This window comes from Cyprinus carpio, chromosome B9, assembly GCF_018340385.1.
Source record: "Cyprinus carpio isolate SPL01 chromosome B9, ASM1834038v1, whole genome shotgun sequence".
Classification (NCBI taxonomy): Eukaryota; Metazoa; Chordata; class Actinopteri; order Cypriniformes; family Cyprinidae; genus Cyprinus; species Cyprinus carpio.
In genome coordinates, this window is record NC_056605.1 from 18,737,171 (window position 1) to 18,754,354 (window position 17,184).

Consider the following 17,184-nt stretch of genomic DNA (forward strand, 5'->3'; position numbering starts at 1 on the left):
AATAGAGGCTACGTAGTCTTTACTTTTGGTCTAGTATAAAAGCACAGGTGACAGCAGTCAGTCAACAAGCAGAAACAGCTTCAGCTTCTCCTTTGTGGATCTACTGAGGACCAGCCAGTGCAACCATGATGGGCAAGGTAAATTTCATTCCAACAACAATTTTCTATTAAATTTAATTCAAATTACCCTTAATTTTAAAGATAACTATAAAACATTTAAAGAATATTTCTGACTTTTCAGGTCATCTTCTACGAGGACAGGAACTTCCAGGGTCGCTCTTATGACTGTATGAGCGACTGTGCTGATTTTTCCTCCTACATGAGCCGCTGTCACTCTTGCAGAGTGGAGAGCGGATGCTGGATGATGTATGATAATACCAACTACATGGGAAATCAGTATTTCTTTAGGAGAGGAGACTATGCTGATTACATGTCTATGTTTGGAATGAACAACTGCATCAGGTCCTGCCGTATGATCCCTATGGTGAGTTCTATGAACATTTGAATGGATTTGCAAATGTTATTATCATAGTACATGAGAAAGTGAACACATTTGGACCTCTTTACATTTGATCCCACAAGTTCAGCCTGTTAAACATAAATATAATTGTCTTCTCTCCCACTACAGTACAGGGGATCCTACAGAATGAGGATTTACGAGAGGGAGAACTTCATGGGTCAGATGTACGAGATGATGGATGACTGTGACAGCATCATGGACCGTTATCGCATGTCTCACTGCCAGTCCTGTCATGTGATGGAAGGCCACTGGCTCTTCTATGAGCAGCCCCACTACAGAGGCAGGATGTGGTACTTCAGGCCTGGAGAGTATAGGAGCTTCAGTAAAATGGGTGGCATGAGATTCATGAGCATGAGGCGTATCATGGACTCCTGGTACTAGTGTTCTAGTGTTTCAATAAAATTATTTGTAACTAAACCTTGATGTTTTGAAAATTAATACCACCTATATTTGCCTGATTAATGAACACAAAAATAAATTATAGCTTAACACACTCATAAATAAAAAAGTCACAGTAAAACCTTAAAACACGTAACTGAATATTCAAGACCTGTTTAAGATAATAGCCAACAATATTTTATAGTTAAAATATCAGTTAGTTTTAAAAATGACTATTTCAGCTATGCAACATACAGCCAGAGACCATAAATGTCTTTACAAAAATCTTTCCAAAACCAACAGGATATTGCAACCTTGAGCAGGGCACTTATACCTCATATTACAGCAGAGAGCAGAGACATTTTATTCATGAACAATTTTATTTATTAAGCATTCCAAAACTTCAGTTGGCTTAATTGTTTTATGGCTATTTACTCATTTTTCTCACCGGACAAACAGAAACATCTGTCATTCTCAAAAAATAATAATAATAATAATAATAAATAAAAAATTCCCTTTAGGCCCTTATTATAAAGACAACAAAATACTCATCAATTCAGAGTTTGTATAACAATGAACACAGCTATACTGTTGAATTTTTACAGAATTGGCCAATATTTTTCACAGCCATATGTCAACATTGTAATAATTTGACTGAGTTAACCAGTTAATTGTAAGATACCTTGAGAGGACTTTTCCTAGACAAAACAATTAACACAGTTTCAATTTGATGCAGGATATTTTTAGGCAGCTTGCTAGCCATTATTTAAAAAAAGTAAATGCTTGCCTATGTCAGTGCACAAATTGATAAATGCATTCCTGATTTATGTAATACAACATACAACATACAACAATCAATGTCAACTTCCCGCTAATGCCCTGTTTACTCTCTCCTTGCTATCAAATCACTTCAAATAAGTGCTGTGTTCGACACCATAGATCACGACATACTCATAGATCGATTACAAATCTATATGGGTATTCAAGGGCAGGCTTTAAGATGGTTTAGATCCTACCTGTCTGGCCGTTACCACTTTGCTTATTTAAATGGAGAGTCATCTAAATGATCACCAGTAAAGTATGGAGTGCCTCAAGGATCTGTCCTACAGTAGGTCCTCTGCTATTTTCAATATACATGTTGCCCCTTGGTAATATTATTTGAAAATACGGGATTAGTTTCCACTGTTATGATGATACACAGCTATATATCTCAACAAGACCAGATGTAACTTCTAAATTATCTAAGCTAACAGAGTGTGTTAAAAATTTAAAAGATTGAATGACCAATAATTTTCTCCTATTAAATTCAGTTAAGACAGAGATATTACTTATTGGACCAAAAAAACAGTACACAGAATCTCTTGGATTACAGTTTTCAACTAGACGGATGCACTGTTACTTCCTCTACAGTCAAAAATCTGGGTGTTATATTAGACAGCAACTTGTCTTTTGAAAATCATATTTCCTATGTTACAAAAACAGCATTCTTCTATCTTAGAAACATTGCCAAGCTACGAAACATGTTACCTGTTTCTGATGCAGAAAAGCTAGTTCAAGCATTCATGACCTCTAGATTGGACTATTGTAATGCACTTCTAGCTGGTTGTCCTGCATCTTCAATAAACAAGCTACAGGTAGTCCAAAATGCAGCGGCTAGAGTCCTTACCAGGTCAAGAAAATACTGTATGATCATATAACCCCAATTTTACAGTCTCTGCACTGGCAACCTATTAAGTTCTGTATCAGTTACAAAATATTATTACTTACTTATAAGCCCCTTAATGGGTTAGCTCTCTGCATACCTAACTAGACTTCTACCATGCTACAATCCAACACACTTCCTAAGGTCGCAAAACTCTGGACTTTTGGTAGTACCTAGCTTTTTTTGCATTTGACTCCCAAACTCTGGAATAGCCTTCCTGATTACATTCAGGGTTCAGACACTCTGTCTGTTTAAATCTAGATTAAAGACATCTATTTGACCAAGCATTCAAATAATGCATCTCATAATCTTGTACTGCAGATATATCTGATCAAATGCACATTATTATTCTTTAGCTTGGGTTAAACAAATAGATTTTGCTTGGTTGGTACAGCAGCTACGCAAATTATGTGTCTATTTGTTTCTCTGTTTTTGCCAACTGGGATTTACACAAGCTTCAGTCTGGATCCAGAACACCTGAGAAGAGAGGATGCCAACCCCTCAGAGGACCTCAGATGATGTCAACCCTGAAACAAAATACAGAACTACCAAATTTTGCTATAAGTTTGATTGCAACATATAATAATTGCTGTTAATAGTGTTCATCGTCTGTTTGATTACGTACAACTATGATTGATTTTTCTGTACATTTCTGCCATATGTATACACTGACTGACATTCACCACTGATAAAACTACTACTAAATATATTGTAGAAACTTAATTTTCTGTAAAGCTGATTTGCAACATTTTGTATTGTGAAAAGCGCTATACAAATAAACTTGAATTGAATTTAATTGAAAATATCTGAGTAGTTTGAGCAAACTGTGCAACATATACACATAAAAATGCATACGTATGCCATTATTTATTCAAGCTTATTTTGTACCAAAATCTCACCTTTTTTCTTTCTTTTGTGGCACATAAAATTAGTTTTTGTGGGTATCCTGGTTGGTCTTTTTTCATACCATGAAAAAGAATGGGAACTGGGGCTAGATCAAGATCTAAAAATATAGAATACAACAAAAAATATCATAGTACACAAGTATTTCATAGATTTTATGCACTATATTACAACTGTCATGGATCTTTAACATAGCTTCTAAATTTCACACGTGAAAACCAACGAAGTGTGTGGTTTCCAAATAAATTTATTTGATTTTAACCTGTTTTGTTCATATTTCTCTTTACATGCTGTCAAACATATTCCAACCACAATCTTGTCAGATGACAGTTTTTAGGGAAAAAATAACTGCAACTTATTTCTTCTTATCTAGACAGATCTCAAAACGAAATAGAGGTAATTTTGGGAAAACTGTTTTATTGGATTTATTACTACTACTGCTACTACTACTACTATTAATAATAATAATAATAATAATAATAATAATAATAATAATAATAATAATAATAATAATTTTTTATTGAGTTACTAGAGTTGTCTCAATAGGAGAAAAACATGTTTTCTGAGACAAAGCAATCAACTTATCAAAACTATTTCAAATCAATTCAAATCAGCAATACAAAAAGGCTACACAAAATAAAACACTGTAAGTTATAAATAAAACAAATATTTTTATTGTTTTACAATCAAATATTTGTTAAAATTTTCTACTTCATAATGTTATGTTTAATTCAGTGTTACTTGCCATTTCTTTGTAATTGTAAAATCTACTTGCAATTTCTGAGTGAAAACCATTTCTCCCCTGTGTAACAACTAATTCTCTGCTGTAGGATGAGAGTTGGTGTACAAACTTTTTAAATGTAGTACAATATATTTTAGACATTTTAACAAAACCACATAATGACTTTGAGTGCGCTCACATTAAAATATCTAATATTGTTCTACAAACAGAAATGAAGGGATTGACTCAACTGACTGCAAAAATATAGATCCAATTCAGAAAAACTTATTTGGTTGTGAAATGTTATCTTTGGTTATTTGCTTTACTAATATTGAATACTATAGTACACTGCACTATACACTATTCTACTATACTATATACTATACTATACTATATTTTGGCATATAAGAAGAAAATCTCAGCTTAATAGGTGTGTTTTGCTTTAACTGTCTTTTTATAATAAAAATAAGAAAGGCTAGAATCAGGACAAATATGTTTTAACATATACATAATAAGCTTTAGTTATAATGGTCTCTATTTGAACTTGCACAGTCAGGAATTGACAGACAATAGACAGGGTGTACTCTTTAGTCTTGGTCTAGTATAAAAGCACAGATGACAGCAGTCAGCCAACAAGCAGAAACAGCTTCAGCTTCTCCTTTGTGGAACTACTGAGGACCAGTCAGTGCAACCATGATGGGCAAGGTAAACCTAATTCCAACAACAATTTAACATTAGATTTAATTGACATTAATTTCATAGATGTAACTCTAAAACATTAAAAGAATAACTTTGACTTTTCAGGTCATCTTCTACGAGGACAGGAACTTCCAGGGTCGCTCTTATGAGTGTATGAGCGACTGTGGTGACTTCTCCTCCTACATGAGCCGCTGTCACTCTTGCAGAGTGGAGAGTGGATGCTGGATGATGTACGATCGTCCCAACTACATGGGAAATCAGTATTTCTTTAGGAGGGGAGACTATGCTGATTACATGTCTATGTTTGGCATGAGTGAATGCATCAGGTCCTGCCGTATGATCCCTATGGTGAGCTCAATGAATATTTGGATGTGTTTGGATTAAATCAATACACTCGGGACAATTTTCTTGAAGGAATATTAAATTTACAATTATATTTAGATTTTTCAAAAACATGGTCACAGACTTATGTCTACATTTAAACTCAAGTTGGGGTGACAAAAAAATAAATTAATGGGCTTCTCTTCCACTACAGTACAGGGGATCCTACAGAATGAGGATCTACGAGAAGGAGAACTTCATGGGTCAGATGTACGAGATGATGGATGACTGTGACAGCATCATGGACCGTTATCGCATGTCTCACTGCCAGTCCTGTCATGTGATGGAAGGCCACTGGCTCTTCTATGAGCAGCCCCACTACAGAGGCAGAATGTGGTACTTCAGGCCTGGAGAGTACAGGAGCTTCAGTAATATGGGTGGCATGAGATTCATGAGCATGAGGCGTATCATGGACTCCTGGTACTAGTGTTCTAGTGTTTCAATAAAATTATTTCTCTACAAAAGCAAACATTGTGTTGGGAAAATTAGTATTCCACAAAACACACTTAAATTAACAAAATAATTCACACGCTGAATGTTAACACATTTTTCTTGGTTAGTTTTTCATGCTAATTGTTATTAACTCTTTCCCCAACATTGACAGAATTTTCTGATTCACTGTTATATTGTAGGGGGCGCTATTACACATCTTCTGAAAGAGAACAGAATCTCCTAATCAAAATACAGACAAAGAAGCAGAAACAAGTGATAGCATATGCAAGCAGATGCATGTTTAAAATAATGGGATCATTAAACATTAAACAGCACACAAATCTAAACTGCCTAACGTTACCAAATGAAATGTTGACCCAAGAAGTCGTGCAGGACTGTGCAAGCTTTGGGGTGTTGATGGAAGTGATCTACTTCATATCTGTCTCGATCACCGATCTGATCTTTTTTTTTTTTTTACATTGAAGTGTTGGTGAAAAAAAATTAATGCATAAAGCTAGAATAAAACAGGTTTGCTTAAAAGCACACACTCTTTTGACATACTGCATGTTCTGGGGGACATGAAAGTTTTATCAAAATGATCATAAATGGTGATGCTGGTGGTGGCTAGCCATTATTTTTTTTAATGCTGATAGGGAAAGAGTTAAACAACTAAAGGCCTCAAAAAGGACAGTACGATAAACTTCAGAGTTTATGAGTTTATGAGAATGACAGAAGGTGTTATTTATGAGAAAAGGCATAATGTTTTTAATGAGGACAGTTCTCATCATGTAAATGTGACACAGACACAATCTTTCATTTTGATTACCAGATAGTTCAAAAGTATTTCATTGTATCCTAGCAAAATATTGATAGCCAGCACAGGCTAATAAAAACATTAGTTTCATGACTCTGTGTAGGTCTTCAAATATTCTTATGTAGGCCGGAATTATTTGTGACATTGGATAGCATGTTTAACTGCAGTAACATGATTAAAAACTATAAACTGCAAATAAAAATGCACAGTCAACTTAAAAGAGAAAAGCCTCATTTGATAACAATTAAAACTGATATATCAGTCTAAGTGAACTGAACATTTCCTAACGTTTCTTGCAACATAATCACTATGGCACTGTGAACTTTTTAGTTACTACTGATGCTACAATGACCTAAATCAGTACATACACTATTAAAAATAAAGGTGCTTCACGATGCCATAGAAGAACCTTTTTTTTGTCTAAATTGTTCCATAAAGAACCTTTAACAACTGAAGAACCTTTCTTTTTCACAAAAGGTTCTTTGTTGGCGAAAGAAGGTTCTTCAGATTATAAAAACATAAGAAAGAGATGGTTCTTTAGACAACCTTTGAATGAATGGTTCTATGTGGAACCAAAAATTGTTCTTCTATGGCATCGCTGTGAAGAACCTTTTAAGCACCTTTGTTTTTAAGAGTGTAAGTGAAATTATGTTAGGCTACTATTAGTAATTTAAATTGGTGCAAATGTAAGTTCTTTTATTGATGTAAAATATGTTTAGCTGGCTTTAACACACTGTTTGTATTTCTCAAAAATGTAAAATGTTTACAATTTGAAAAAAATAAAAAAACAAGAAATACTGTTTGCATTCTGTTTGTATATTGAGTACATGAATCAATCATCAACAACATTAAGGCAGAACTTGGCAAAGGGACAACGTATGACACTGTATATGACTGTATATACCAAATACTGTAAATATACATTTGCAAAACAAACTATAAGTGGCAAGCTTCCCCACAATAACAAAAGCATTAATTATGAATTGTATAAAAATACTTATAACAGTAGAAGTACTGTAATTTATAAAACTACATATGAGATCAGTGACTAAAGGTCTAGCCTAGCAAAATGTATATCTTTGAATATAACACAGAAATACCTAGCTGAGAGAAATAACTTTTGGTTGTTTGTCATTCTTTTGTTCGTAATTATGTCATTAATACAGAATACTAGAAATGTTTAAAATTCTGATGTGTTAGGGTCTTAATAAATGTGAGTGCTAAGAACAACATGATGAGCTTTAGCTAGAATGACCTCTATGCCAACTTGCACAGTCAGGAATTGATTAACAATAGAGGCCCTGTAGTCTTTAGTCTTAGTCTAGTATAAAAGCACAGGTGACAGCAGTCAGTCAACAAGCAGAATCAGCTTCAGCTTCTCCTTTGTGGATCTACTGAGGACCGGCCAGCGTAACCATGAAGGTAAACCTTGTTCCAGCACCCATTTCCACACAGTTTTTTTTTTTTTTTTGTATATTTCACTGTACATCACTAAAATATTATATTTGAATTTTCAGGTCACTTTCTTTGAGGACAGGAACTTCCAGGGTCGCTCTTATGAGTGTATGAGCGACTGTGGTGATTTTTCCTCCTACATGAGCCGCTGTCACTCTTGCAGAGTGGAGAGTGGATGCTGGATGATGTATGATAATACCAACTACATGGGAAATCAGTTTTTTTTTAGGAGAGGAGACTATGCTGATTACATGTCTATGTTTGGAATGAGCAACTGCATCAGGTCCTGCCGTATGATCCCTATGGTGAGCTCAATTTAATATATAAAATTTAAAAAAAAATATATATATATATATATATAAACATAAGTAGATTTTGCTTTAACAGTTTTTGGCTGATATACTTGAACTAAAATGACTCATCTTCTACTACAGTACAGGGGATCCTACAGAATGAGGATCTACGAGAAGGAGAACTTCATGGGTCAGATGTACGAGATGATGGATGACTGTGACAGCATCATGGACCGTTATCGCATGTCTCACTGCCAGTCCTGTCATGTGATGGACGGCCACTGGCTCTTCTACGAGCAGCCCCACTACAGAGGCAGGATGTGGTACTTCAGGCCTGGAGAGTACAGGAGCTTCAGAAATATGGGTGGCATGAGATTCATGAGCATGAGGCGCATCATGGACTCCTGGTACTAGTGTTAATAAATAAAATAATTTCTCTACAACAATGAACACGGTCCTGAAAATCATTAATGCCACTAAAAAAATAAAAAATAAAAAAAAATAAAGGTTTCAAAAACAGGATAGTTTAGGACAAGTGAATAATGTGAATGATATTTAATTTATTAACACATAAATGTAAAATGACAAAAAAAGTGCCCCTGGTAGAAGACACTGGGGACTAGAAGAGTCCACCTACTTTCTCTCTTAAATTAAAGTTCATACTGTATACCAAAGCATACAAACAGACTCCAACCAATTTTAAATATGCCTCTGTAACAGGCACACTGACATCTTTGCAAATGTACTAAAATCTTTTATAACTTTTGGTTCACTCTGTGTGACTGCTGTATAACTAAGTCATTGGTTACCCATGAAATTTGTGCTTTGTGTTTTTTGAACCTTAAACTGCATAAACACATTTCATTACACCAAATACACAAAATAATGTTCTTTATAGCAACATCATTTGACCCCTTTAATGAATGGGAAACACTGCTGTGCGCAAAGACACTGCAGACAGTGGTGTAGCGCAAATCCTTGTTCTTATGTGAAGTAAACTTCAGCCTATTTCCCAGGTGCAGGGAGTAGTGGACAGTGAACACTGTTTGGGGACCATGTCAGTAGGAACACAGTTCTTTCATGGATCTCTCTTCTAACGAGCTGGTGATTTGAATTAGGTGTGTTAAACGAGAGACATGCAAAATAGGCAGAACAGGGGGTTGTGAGGACCAGGATTAATGCTGCCTTCACGTGCTATCGGAATTATCGTAAAAACGAGCTTCCTAATTGGAAATTGGATGTGAACGGCCTCTCAAGTCATATTTACTACTGGGAAATTCTGAAATAATTTTGATACCAGAGTTTCCGAGTTGGGTGGGTCATAAACTTTAAACATGGTGGGGAGACAACCATTTCTACTGTCAGTGCTGTTCTTACAACAACTACATCCTGTTGTCATGTCGCTAAAGTAGTGTATTTATAGGCAAGATATGAACGATCATTCGACGCATATTGTGTTTCATTAGCAGTGAAATAAGCATGTATTTGACCAAAATTCCAGAACTGTCAGCAAACTGCATGTATAGCACGGTGAATGTTTATATGATTGTCAACCAATTGGATGCTACATTTTATTCTTTCCGACATTAAAACACTTGAAAACGACGAGCTCGTAATCACGACTTCATAAGTGGGAAATAGGAAATTTCTGATAGCACATTAAGGCAGCACAAGAACCGCTACACAAAGCTAAAACAAAACAGAACAAATTAGTCTGAACAATGGGGGCAAATATAAATTTTCCTTTCTCTAAAATAGGTGAGATGATGGTCCATTAGGCTCTCCATTGCAAAAATTCTTTAAATGGTCAAAGTCTGTATATCAGGGTTTCTGCAGGTTTTATGAAGGTAAAATTAAGAGTTTTTGAAAAAATTTTTGAAAAGTAAAAAAACTTACCAAGTAAGGAAAGTTCAAGGCATAAATCAAAAGCAACATAATATGTCAACATGTTCACTTATGTAAAGGAAGAACACGGTCGCCGTGATTTTGCCAAGTAAGACATGTTCCTGGATCAACATCTTTTGATGATCCTGGATCCACATTATTGTCCACATATACTTAACCCAGTCCCTACCCCTTAACCTTACCCTACCCATAATTTATTCCTAAAATCAGTGGAAAATGATATACAAGGGTGTAGAAGCATCTATCCCTGATTTTAAGCCTAAAACAGATATTTCCTGAAAAGTTATATCTCAATTCTGATTGGTTGATTGGAATGTAGTTCCAGGATCAACAAGTATGTTGATCCAGGAACATGTTGTACTCACTGAAAGGACACAATGAGTTGTATTAACAATACTTAAAAGTTTGAAAATATAACTTCCGATCAATCTCCATTTCTTTCCAATTAATTAGAAAAAGAAGAAAAAAAAAGAAAAGAAAACGTCTTGAATTTTGAAATAACTTAATTATTTTCTAATCAAATTAATCTAACTTTCTTAATTATTTTCTAATCTTTCGTTACTTTCAAAAATTTGCATTACAGACTGATTACTCACTAGGTTTTGTCTCTTTACTTTTATCCCAAAACCAAGGCCCCTTCTGTGGATGGACAGAGCTAAGGATACAGGTTCAGAATCACTAAGCAGGATTGCAAAATGCATACTCATGAAACCCCAAAACAAACCAAATCCATATAGCCAGAAGTTCTCAATCTAAAACAACAACCACATGATAAAAATACAAACTTATGTATATGAATACTTAGGCAGCTGTCTTGTTCCCCAGCTGCCCTATTATATCATGACTTGACAGGTTGCATTTGCGCACAAATCTACCTACTAAAACTGATTTCAGACAGGATTCTGAACAAGCATAACTGACTATATTCAACAAAATAAAGTGCCCTTTGGTGATAACTAAGTGAATATTTGATTTCTACAATTCACATTCATTAGCATTTCAATAAGAGTTTACATTAACATTATATAATGTTTATGATTAAATGATGCATTAAGAATGATGGGAACATTTTACAATTAACAGATTAAATATTTTTCACTGTTAGTTCATGACATCTAAAGCATAACCTAATGTTAACAAATTGACCATTATTGTGAAGTATTATAAGCATTTCTTAAGAGTTTATCTGATGAAACACATACTTTTTGACCAATATACTTGTATTGTTATAATAATTTTGAGTACTAAGGTCTACATACCAAGCTAGAAATGTTAGAAGCTAGAAGCTAGAAAATTTAGCTAGAATGGCCTCTGTTTCAACTTGCACAGTCAGGAATAGCCTAACAATAGAGGCCATGTAGTCTTTACTCTTGGTCTAGTATAAAAGCACAGGTGACAGCAGTCAGTCAACAAGCAGAAACAGCTTCAGCTTCTCCTTTGTGGATCTACCGAGGACCAGTCAGTGCAACCATGAAGGTAAACCTTGTTCCAGCACCCATTTCCACAAAGTTTAGATTTAAAATATTTGAATTGGTATCTTGCATTTTATGTCACTAAATATTAAATTTGAATTTTCAGGTCACTTTCTTTGAGGACAGGAACTTCCAGGGTCGCTCTTATGAGTGTATGAGTGACTGTGGTGACTTCTCCTCCTACATGAGCCGCTGTCACTCTTGCAGAGTGGAGAGTGGATGCTGGATGATGTATGATAATACCAACTACATGGGAAATCAGTATTTCTTTAAGAGGGGAGACTATGCTGACTACATGTCTATGTTTGGAATGAACAACTGCATCAGGTCCTGCCGTATGATCCCTATGGTGAGCTCAATTTTAGTTTACTTAACATATACAAATGAATAGGTTTCTCTTTAACTTTTTAATTAATTATTACTTTTTTTGATGATAAACTAAAAGGACTTCTCTTCCACTACAGTACAGGGGATCCTACAGGATGAGGATCTACGAGAGGGAGAACTTCATGGGTCAGATGTACGAGATGATGGATGACTGTGACAGCATCATGGACCGTTATTGCATGTCTCACTGCCAGTCCTGTCATGTGATGGACGGCCACTGGCTCTTCTATGAGCAGCCCCACTACAGAGGCAGGATGTGGTACTTTGGCCCTGGAGAGTACAGGAGCTTCAGTAATATGGGTGGCATGAGATTCATGAGCATGAAGCGTATCATGGACTCCTGGTACTAATTTTCTAGTGTTTCTATTAATAAAACTTTCCTCAGAACACTAAATATATTGTGTCTTGAAAATCATTAATGCCACTAATATTTACTTAGACTAATGCACAAACAAACAAACTTCTCATGAGAGAAACAGTGTTAAATTTAGCTACAACACAGTAAAAGTAATAGATGTATCCTGTACAACTTGTCATGATATGTGAAGTGTGTTACCACAATTATAGATGGGAGTGAAAACAATTATGTAAATAATGGTGCAACAGTTATTGTGGGGAGATTATTCAATTGTACAATACCACATACAGATTATTTCAATACTGAATCAGACTGCACAGTCACAACAATTCTAATACATATAAAATGTAGCATCTATTCACATATTACATAACATTTTCACATATTAAATAACCTTTTCTTTTAACAAAACCAAAAGAGACCCACAGTTTTCTAATCATTTTGGACTGTCATCATACCACACACTATGGCACATTCAGTCAAACAAGAAATTGTAGATTGCCTTTAATAGCCATGCTTCGCTTAGAGAGGGAAATTTAGAAAGTAGACACCTATATACACTGATCAGGTAAAACATTAAAACTACTGACAGGTAAAGTGAATAACATTGATTGCACTGTTACAATGGCACCTGTCAAGAGGTGAGATATATTAGGCAGAAAGTGAAAAGTCAGCTTTTGAATATCACGTGTTTTAAGCAGGGAAAATGAGCAAGCAAAAAGATCTTAATGAAGATCCGAGAGACCAGGGCCAAATAGTGATGGCTAGATAAGGGGGTCGGAGCATCTGCGAAACAACAAATTTTGTGGGGCGTTCCCATTATGCAGTAATTAGTACCTACCAAAAGTGGTGCAAGATGGATAACCGGTAAACTGACATCAGGGTCATGGGGCCCAAGGATCACTGATGTAGAGAGTGAAGACAAGACTGTCAGGTCTGACCACACAGAAGAGCTACTGTAGCACAAACTCCTGGAAAACGTATTGCTGCCCATGATAGAAAGGTGTCACATGAACATATATAACAACGGAAAAGTTGAACAAATTCAGTTGAAATATGTTGGATATTTGTTGAAAATGCTTGACTTACAAGGGCACACTATTGCATTGTATTTGGCCATGTGAGTACTTACAGTCCTTCTGGAAAGAATTAATAGGTGTAATTTCTAAAACTATTGGCAAAGAATCCCATGTCGTTTTGTAAAATAAAGAAAATAAACAGGGTGCACTCTCTGCCATCTCGGTCTCTGTCAAGTTTCATCACAGACACGTAAATGAAACAACCTGAATCTCAGCGAATACTTGCCTCACAGACATGATAAATATATGTATAGAAAGCTTGAAATGTCTACTTTTAAATGAAGTAAGTCGTGTCCAAAACAAATATTTTCTGGTAAAGAAATCCTTATGAAACCAATGCAAAGTACAGTTTTTCCCATCTGAGCTCAATAACTTTACTATGATCACACCCACGAGAGGCTCCGCTTTTCAAATTATAAACATCCACAAGTTTGACACCCCTGCTCTAGAGTGAAGATTAACATGTCAGATTGTGAGCAGCTCATTTAGGGCAGTGGCTGTGTCCAAAATGGCATACTCAATGAGTAGTTACTTAATTTCAATGAGTACTTACTTAACGAGTGATATAAGAGTACGTACTCTACAGCCAAATCTTGGTGAGTATGAATGCGATCAACCATGCTGACGTTATCGTGATCTATGACAGTGGTTCTCAACTCCAGGCCTCGGGACCCGCTGCTCTGCACATTTTGAATGTTTCTGAATCTGAGACACTCAGTTCAGTTCATGGATCTCTCTCCTAATGAGCTGATGATCTGAATCAGGTGCGATAAATAAGGGAGACAAACAAAATGTGCAGAGCAGTGGGTCCCGAGGACTGGAGTTGAGAACCACTGATCTATGACGTTATAACAAGTGCAACAACTTAAAAGATATGGGTGACAGGTTTAATTCCTCTGTAAAAAGATATCTGTAAATATCTTGATGTTGATGAAATTTGCTCATTTTGTAGTCAGAAACAGCTGCACTTTTATTGTGATTGTAGTATAACCAATACATTTTGGGTTGATTTAAGTTTTTATATTTTTATAATTTTTATTACCAAAACCCAAAATCATTATCTCTTGAATATGTTATTAATTTCTTTATTTTATGTGAAAAATTGTTCATCCAATAAAAAACTTGCTTAAATCTTCTGTTTTCTTCTTTTTCTTGATGAATTTCTCTATCGTTTCATCCCTGAGGCTTATAACTATTTTTAATGCATTATGATTATATGAATATTATGATTTTTTATCCTTTTTTCTGTGTATATTATCTCATACTATGATGTACGCAAACCCATTATAGTTATGTTTTCAGTTTTTTTGTCATTATGATTGCTCATTGTTAAAGATGCCATCTTTCCCTGAGCTTGTATGTATAAGGTCTGCAGTAATAATAATAAAAAGAAAATAAGAGTGACAGGTGCACAAACACCTCTTAGCATCAGTAACATGACAATCCTACCTTGTACGTTTTCCCCCATGTTTGCAATATCTGCACAAAGGAGACATCAGGCAGCTGCTGGAAGATCTCATCTTTGGAGAAGACTGTTGATTTTACACTCGAAAAATCTAAGTGTTACTACTTTGAAATTAAGATTACCTCAGAATGCATTGCTAACCCACCAGAACACTTATGAACAATAATAATGATAAATGCTGACCAATAATTAAAAAATAAAATAATAATAAAATAATTAATGATTTTTTTTTTTTATGCTGGGCAATGATTAATCACAAATAATCGCATCCAAAATAAAGGTTTTTGTTTATATATGTGTATGTACTGTGTAAATTTATTATTTTAGTAATCCTAAAAGATCATTGCTGGTCACACTGTGTGACATGGATTTATAAACTTGGTAATGACATGCATGTAGACTGTATGAAGATGACACCCATTGACTTGTAGGCTCTGACGTTTCTATAGAAGAATAAAACATCATTAGCATGCGCTAGTGGTAAACAAAAAGAACATAATGAATCACACTTTGACAGTTGTATTTTTATGTGTGCTGAAAAAAGAAGCAGAGAAAGAGGAAGGGATAAGAGCTTGAGGTAAGCAGTTTTATGTGTTAGCACCATGTCGCATTGATTTCATGTGGCATTTTTATTGGCTGGTCAGTAAATGTGGGTCATAACTGCAAACACACTGTGCGATGATCATGCTGAATTTCTGACACTGCCAGAGAATTATCGTAGACTATCTTTGGTCGCAAGACTGTGAGAACGGCTGTCTTAGAACCTCCCGCACACAAAGACATAGGACCACCGATTAGGAGCCACGATCACAGAAATCGCCACAAATGTTTCACGATGCCCATCTTTCATCTGGGACAGACTAGGAAAATCGTGCAGTCTCGGGCTTTAAGCAGTGATGACAACAGTGAATTCTACATAATGGCACACATACATCACTCACTCAGATGTCTGTTCATGTTGTGATGTGCTCATCTGCAATTCTATTAGTACATTTTCCTGTCAGATGTTAAATAGACATTTTCTCACAATATTAAAGGGGTCCTATTATGCTCTTTTACAAAGTCTTGATTTTGTTTTGGGGGTGTATTAGAACAGGCTTTCATACTAGGTTGTTCGAAAAACACATTATTTTTTTCATATTTTACATTATTACCACACCTCTCTTCCCAATCTGCCATGAACGGGCTCAAATAATTCCTGTATCAAATGAAGGCCCGCCTTCTGAATTACGAAATGCGATGTGATTGGTTACCTGGGCCAGTGTGTGTTGTGATTTTGGCTCCACTCGGTGTCCTGGTCTGGAAATGTCATGCCCTTACCATAGCTGGCTGCAAGCTTCAGTGTAAATACTGCATCAAAATCAAATCAATTTGAGCATGATTTAAAACCCGGATGATTGTAATCACTCTAAGTTTGTCTGCCTTGGGAAAGCTCGTTGTCTTCTCTAGTGCAGCTCAAGCAGGTCTCGTCCCATTCGTCCATATTTGAGATATTAGAAATCCCGGAAAATGTGCGTTGCAGTCCAAACGAGTCATTTGTTGTAGTTTTTTTAAAAAGTGATTTCTGTTAAATAAAATATCTCCTTTTGAACTGGACTTTGTAACTTTGCAGATCTTTTTAATGCTCAAGCAGCAACATTACAGACTAATTAAAGCTGAAAAAGTGAAAAAAGCATAATAGATGTATCTGGTTTATGAAAAATACAGTCTTTCGACATACAGTAATCGTGATGATTTTTTTTTTTTATGCTGGGCAATGATTAATCACAAATAATCGCATCCAAAATAAAGGTTTTTGTTTATATATGTGTATGTACTGTGTAAATTTATTATTTTAGTAATCCTAAAAGATCATTGCTGGTCACACTGTGTGACATGGATTTATAAACTTGGTAATGACATGCATGTAGACTGTATGAAGATGACACCCATTGACTTGTAGGCTCTGACGTTTCTATAGAAGAATAAAACATCATTAGCATGCGCTAGTGGTAAACAAAAAGAACATAATGAATCACACTTTGACAGTTGTAGTTTTTATGTGTGCTGAAAAAAGTGAAAGCAGTGAAAGAGGAAGGAATAAGAGCTTGAGGTAAGCAGTTTTATGTTTTAGCGCCATGTCGCATTGATTTCATGTCGCATTTTTACTGGTTAGTCAGTAAATGTGGGTCATAACTGCAAACACACTGTGCGATGATCATGCTGAATTTCTGACACTGCC

At 35.4% G+C, this 17,184-nt stretch overlaps 4 protein-coding genes across 6 annotated transcripts in view; all 4 read left to right on the forward strand.

The window, feature by feature from the left end:
• On the forward strand, nucleotides 1-5,772 carry LOC109061066 (gamma-crystallin M2-like). Of its 3 annotated transcripts, none has more exons than XM_042731305.1 (3): nucleotides 1-137; nucleotides 241-483; nucleotides 628-936. In XM_042731305.1, the coding sequence occupies exons 1-3, from the start codon at nucleotides 126-128 to the stop codon at nucleotides 898-900; spliced, it is 528 nt and encodes a 175-aa protein (XP_042587239.1). In that variant the 5' UTR covers nucleotides 1-125; the 3' UTR covers nucleotides 901-936. The 3 variants fall into 3 exon arrangements, with proteins under 3 accessions (XP_042587239.1, XP_042587240.1, XP_018933751.2); XM_042731306.1 differs by lacking the exons at nucleotides 241-483; nucleotides 628-936 and adding exons at nucleotides 5,028-5,270; nucleotides 5,458-5,772 and having other exon boundaries at nucleotides 59-137; XM_019078206.2 differs by lacking the exons at nucleotides 1-137; nucleotides 241-483; nucleotides 628-936 and adding exons at nucleotides 4,854-4,928; nucleotides 5,028-5,270; nucleotides 5,458-5,772.
• The window catches only part of LOC109061058 (gamma-crystallin M2-like), a 20,551-nt gene continuing 3,442 nt past the window's right edge, over nucleotides 76-17,184 (forward strand). Inside the window, exon 1 of the mRNA XM_042731303.1 lies at nucleotides 76-137. Coding sequence (XP_042587237.1) covers nucleotides 126-137 — 12 coding nt within the window. The 5' untranslated portion in view covers nucleotides 76-125. The remainder of the gene's footprint in view (nucleotides 138-17,184) is intronic.
• On the forward strand, nucleotides 7,857-8,747 carry LOC122138493 (gamma-crystallin M2-like). The gene is made up of 3 exons (XM_042731310.1): nucleotides 7,857-7,971; nucleotides 8,067-8,309; nucleotides 8,439-8,747. Exons 1-3 carry the CDS (start codon nucleotides 7,966-7,968, stop codon nucleotides 8,709-8,711), a joined length of 522 nt encoding a protein of 173 aa, XP_042587244.1. The 5' UTR covers nucleotides 7,857-7,965; the 3' UTR covers nucleotides 8,712-8,747.
• Nucleotides 11,608-12,455, forward strand: LOC109061073 (gamma-crystallin M2-like). Its single transcript, XM_042731311.1, has 3 exons — nucleotides 11,608-11,678; nucleotides 11,781-12,023; nucleotides 12,139-12,455. Exons 1-3 carry the CDS (start codon nucleotides 11,673-11,675, stop codon nucleotides 12,409-12,411), a joined length of 522 nt encoding a protein of 173 aa, XP_042587245.1. The 5' UTR covers nucleotides 11,608-11,672; the 3' UTR covers nucleotides 12,412-12,455.